This window comes from Vigna umbellata, chromosome 7 (assembly GCF_029865625.1).
Source record: "Vigna umbellata cultivar VRB3 chromosome 7, Vumbellata_1.0, whole genome shotgun sequence".
NCBI classification, from domain to species: Eukaryota; Viridiplantae; Streptophyta; class Magnoliopsida; order Fabales; family Fabaceae; genus Vigna; species Vigna umbellata.
This window is the reverse complement of record NC_142171.1, coordinates 19,194,411-19,200,102: the sequence shown is the minus strand read 5'-3', so window position 1 is coordinate 19,200,102 and position 5,692 is coordinate 19,194,411. Positions and strand designations below refer to the sequence as shown.

The following is a 5,692-nucleotide window of genomic DNA, read 5'->3' as shown; positions in this document are numbered from 1 at the left end:
GAAAAACTTTACTAGTTTTTAATTATTAGTGAGGAACATAAGTAGCTTTTGTTAACGAGAAACATAAGTGAAGCCTGTTGACAAATAACCTTTCTTTATTGAGAATTATACTTCTCCAGGAATTCAGAGTAATAATAAAAAGGAATCATAATAGTAATATAATAAATAATAGTTTAAAAAAATCTATAATTCGTTATTTTCTTTAATGATAAGTTGTAAAATACAATTTCGTGATTATTATAATCAATTCTTAGAAAATATTTTTCTGCCTTCTACGAAAAAACGCAAAAGTGAAACGCATTAACTTTAGAGTTCCACCACCACGCGCAGGACTCGGATCTATATTTCTTGACTGTTTGTCTTGCAAGAAGCTTCAACGAAAAAATCACAGAAAGAGACGGCAAAAATAAAACGCGTTAGCTTTAGAATTCTACCACCAGGCGCAGGACTGGATCTATATTTCTTGACTATTTGCTTTCTATATCTGCAGCAATTCCAATAGTACCCTTTTCTATCAACAATTTCTGCTTTCAGTAAGCAGGGACAATAATACGAAAATACTGTGTTTAATACTATTTGATGTTTGTCTTACTTCATTTTACCTCTCTTTCTTTTCTCCTTAAGGTCACGCCACTCACTTTCCTGCTCTAATAACAACTATCTCTCACTTTCCCACTAAAATCTACGATCCGGGCTTCATTCTTCAGTGAACAAAGTTTCGGACTTTGTGGGATTCGGCTTGTTCCACTGCTCTCAAGGGCAAGGTCGCAGTGTGTCCTGCCGTTGTCTGCGGCGCGGCGCCGCTGGTGGTCATACTGAAAAGAGTTCGAGGTATTGAGTGCGACTCCATTTGGTTTCCGATTTCCTTAATAAATTTGAGTCGCGTGTCTTGAACATTCTCCGGCGTATCCTCCGGTGTGCCAAAGAACTGGACCTTATCATCTCCGGCATGTCCGAGTGTATGACCGCGTCCGACGCCATCATCCATCACACCCCTTCTTCATCTCATGCAATTAACACATACGATGTATTTGTGAGCTTTCGTGGTGAAGACACGCGCAACAACTTCACTAGTTCTTTCTTTGGAGCTCTCCGTCGAGAAGGCATTGATGCCTTCAAAGATGACGAATATCTCAAAAAAGGTGAATCCATAGCACCCGAGCTGCTGCAAGCCATTCAAGGCTCTCGAGTTTTCGTTGTTGTCTTCTCAAAGAACTATGCTTTCTCCACTTGGTGCTTACGTGAACTGTCAGAGATACTTAACTGCGTTAATACTTCAACAAGACGTGTTTTACCTATATTTTACGATGTTGATCCTTCGGTGGTGCGCAAACAGAGTGGATGTTATGAGAAAGCATTTGCAGAACACAAAAATAGATTCAGAGAGGATAAGGTGAAGACGGAGGAAGCTCAAAGATGGAGAGAAGCTCTCACACAAGTGGCCAATCTCTCCGGTTGGGATATCCGAAATAAGTGAGTACTCTTCTCTCTCAATTCAATAATTAGTAACCTGGACATGATAGAAGTATCAATTGATTTGATGACAAATCTAGCTTTATTGATATTTGGAAGTGCTTCACAAAAATTAAACTGCGGTTGCCTATATATACGGTATTCTGCATCTTTTTAACTAGTTTTGCTCATAGGCTAATCACAATATCTTATAGCTTTCTACGACTTTCTTTATGCTAATTATGATTTGTCTTATGTCATTATCTAAAAACAGAGGTTCAGGAGGAAACCTGCACATTGAGTACAAATATATACTAGTTTAATAATAATAATAGTTTGACGGTTAAAATTTTTTACGTCATTATTTTATCCTAAAAATGTATATACTCTTTTCATGTTGTGTTGCGTGATGTTTTGCATTCATTTCATTTAAATTTTCAGGCCACAAGATGAACAGATTAAAGAAATTGTTCAAACCATAATAAATATTTTGGGACCAAATATTTTAAATCTTCCAAGGGATGAACTAGTTGGAATAGAGTCTCGAGTTCAAAACTTAAGAAATATTTTGCGTTTTGATCTCCTTAATGATGTTCGAGTTGTCGGAATAAGTGGAATGGGTGGCATAGGAAAGACAACTCTTGTTCGGGCTTTATATGAAAGAATTTGTCGTCAATATAATTATCGTTGTTTTATTGATGATGTAAGCCAAATATATCGAGATTCTAATTCGTTAGGCATACAAAAGCATTTAATTTCTCAGTGTCTGAATGAGAAAAATCTAGAGATTTGCAATGTTATTGAGGGAACATGTTTGGTGAGGTCCAGACTGAACAATGCAAGGGCACTTATAGTTCTTGACAACGTTGATCAAGTTCAACAACTGAGGATATTTAGTGGAAACAGAGTCAATTTGTTGCGAGAATGCTTAGGTGGAGGAAGCAGAATCATCATAGTTTCTAGGGATCAACAAATATTGAAGATCCATGGAGTGGATGATATTTATCAAGTTCAACCGTTGAATTGGGAAGATGCTATCCAACTATTTTATAGAAATGCTTTCATCAAAGGTAATTATATTTTGAGCGATTATGAAAAGTTGGCACCTAAGATACTATCACATGTTGAAGGCCATCCCTTGGCAATTGAAGTAATTGGATCATCTTTGGTTGGCCGAAGTTTGTCACAATGGAAAAGTGTATTGGCTGCGCTAAAAGAAAATAAAAGTAAAAATATTATGGATATTTTGCGCATAAGTTATATTCAACTGGATGAAAAAGACCAACAAACATTTTTGGATATTGCTTGCTTCTTCAATTCTTATTATGATGAAGATGCGAAGGAAATTCTAGATTTCCGTGGATTTCATCCTGAAGATAGCATAGAAGTGCTCAAAGATAAATCACTCATTACCGAAGATCCCTATGGATTCATACATATGCATAGCTTGCTAGTGGATTTGGGCAGGTGTATTGTTAGGGAAGAATCACCCAAAGAGCCTATAAAGTGGAGTAGGTTGTGGGCACTCAAAGATCTCCATGATGCTATGTCAGAGAACGAGGTAAAGTTAAATGTTTGATTATAAATTTTAGATTGCAATTATTTTAGAATTTAAATACTTCAAAACATACATCTAACAATGTGCGATGTTATAGGCAACTCGAAACCTTGAAGCAATAGTTTGTAATTCTAACTGGGAGTGGGATAATGCTGAAATCCCAGGTATGTAAACGTTGTATTGTGACAAGAAATTCCTCTGTTTTATTGAATGAGAAACTGGCTAATATATAGCCTCACCTAAGGTTAAAGAACTGAAAAGAAAAAACTGTCCACGCATGTAACCTGCAACTTCCTAATATTATCATAGACTATTCAACAATTACAAAACTGCTCCTAAATTTACGGAATCATGCAACTGATTTACAGATGAAACCATCAAGGCAGATGGTCTATCAAAAATTAAACACCTGAAATTGCTTTATGTTGGGGACGTGGAGTTTTCGGGAAGTCTCAGTCATCTTTCGAATGAACTAGGGTATCTTATTTGGAAGAGATATCCGTTTGAGTGTTTGCCTCAAAGTTTTCAGCCACACAAACTGGTTGAGTTAATCCTGAGTGGGGACAGTATTCAACGACTGTGGGAAGGCACAAAGGTAGTGTAAATTAATTTTTTTATTTGTACTTCTTTTAAAAATAAACAAAATAAATGACAAACTTTTTATTTTTAATTCCTTTATTCTTTGATTAATTTATGGAAAAAAAGAAATTAAAGAAAACCCAAGTGTCACTATTAATTTTGTTTTTTTTTTGCCAATCTCTGTAGCCGTTACCCAATTTGAAGCGTCTGGATCTCTCTTTTTGCAAAAGTTTAGTTGAGATGCCCGATGTAGCAGAGGCCCTAAATCTTGAAAGGATAAATCTTGAAGGATGCATACAGCTCGAAAAACTCAATCCATCGATTCAGAGTCTGAGAAAGCTTGTTCTTTTGAATTTGAGAAACTGCATAAAACTAGTAATCTTACCCAATACTATATTGGGCCTGAATTCTCTTAAATGTCTGGATGTCCGTGATTGTTCAATAGATAGTAAATGCTTACTAGATGAGGCAAGGAACGCAGAGCACTTGATCAGCTGTTTGTCGCCCTCCTCTCTTTTCCCTTGTTTGCGTGAACTCGATCTAAGCTTCTGTAACTTAGTTAAAATTCCTGAGGACATTGGAAAGTTACATTGCTTAGAAAGACTAAGTTTAGAGGGAAACAATTTTGTTGAATTGCCTAACCTCAAGGACCTTTTCAGACTGTATTTTTTAAACTTAGGGCATTGCAAGCGATTGAAATACTTGCCTGATCTCCCTTTACAAACTGTCCTGCCCTCAGAACCTTTCATACTGCCGAGATTACCATCTTCAAAATTTGATTCACTTGATTTTTGGAATGACGATGAGGTAAGTGATTATCAAAGTGCAGGATTAATCATTTTCAGCTGCCCAGGATTAGTTGAGATTGAACAGTGCATGAGAAAGAGTTTTTCATGGACAATACAAATTCTTAAGGTGTGGATGCTCTTTCCTTCCTCTTGCCTTTGAATTTTTGATTTATTTATTTTTGTCTAGAGAACAACTACTAACGAATAACTCTGCTAGTACCAGGCGACCTACTCCATGCCATTCTTTGGAAGTATTATGCCTGGAAGTCAAATACCGAGTTGGTTCAACAATGAGGGTGTGAAGGTGGAGAAAGATGTTCTAACCATTGGTCCATCTCCCGATCCGCACGACGATAATTTGCTTGGTGTTTTGTATTGTGTAATATTTCGTCTAGACAATGAAACCAAAGTGAAATATTCAAGAACAAAAAAATTTCGAAACAAACAAATTCCAACGGATTTTAGAAGAGATCTAGTCATTGACCAGTCAGATCACATGTTGATACACTATATTGAATGTTCTGTGCAGCCCGGATTTCGTATAAATGGTTTTCAGCTCCATGACGAATGGAGGTGGAATTTCGAAATGTTGGGTTATGAGAATGTTGGGTTATGAGAATGTTGTTCAGGCGGATGTGAAGAAATGTAAGTATCGCTGGGTAAATGAACAAGACCTAATTGACTTTGATTCAGATTTGACATCTCGGAAGCGCAAGTTTTCCTTATTTGAAGAAAACGGTTAGCATCAAAGTGAAGAATTGAAGCCTTTATTGAATGTGGAATGTGGAAGTATGATTTGCTACCATCTAACCAGGGAGAGGCACAATAGAAGCAGAAGCAGCACTGCATTCAAATTCCCCTTGAATAGGCACAATTCTTCTCTCTTCTCAAGATATAGTATTGTTTATTGTAAAATCTACTCGTTTAAAAATTAACAAGGTGAGACCATATTCTTATGGTCTCTCCTTACACGATACATTCGATTACTCTTTTTTTTTTTCATTTTGAATTCACATGAACTTCAGGGACTTAATCGTGACAGATTTTAAGTGTAACTCATGGGGTACTTTAATATTACTGTGTGAGACCCTTAATAATTAGCATAAATTAATTCTGTCATATCACCATTAATGCACACCACAATCCATGTTTATCTCATTTAAAACCCATTTCCAAATCTGATAAACCCCTCTGCTCTGCACTGAAACCGAACCACAATCATTTCTCTGCAACATTAAAAACGCACCAATCTTTGCATGCAAGCACACCACGTGTCACGAGAGAGACTTCCAAATCAGAGTTTGGTGTGCAGGTG

General features: G+C 36.6%; 1 protein-coding gene across 2 annotated transcripts; it reads left to right on the top strand.

Annotated features, from left to right (window-relative positions):
• The first annotated feature begins 377 nt into the window (after positions 1-377).
• LOC148195319 (disease resistance protein Roq1-like) lies at positions 378-5,432 on the top strand. Of its 2 annotated transcripts, XM_088094679.1 has the most exons (7): positions 379-1,473; positions 1,894-3,013; positions 3,108-3,174; positions 3,379-3,605; positions 3,776-4,504; positions 4,601-4,916; positions 4,951-5,432. In XM_088094679.1, exons 1-7 carry the CDS (start codon positions 950-952, stop codon positions 5,118-5,120), a joined length of 3,153 nt encoding a protein of 1,050 aa, XP_087950805.1. In that variant the 5' UTR covers positions 379-949; the 3' UTR covers positions 5,121-5,432. The 2 variants fall into 2 exon arrangements, with proteins under 2 accessions (XP_087950804.1, XP_087950805.1); XM_088094678.1 differs by having other exon boundaries at positions 378-1,473; positions 4,595-5,432.
• The last annotated feature ends 260 nt before the right edge of the window (positions 5,433-5,692 follow it).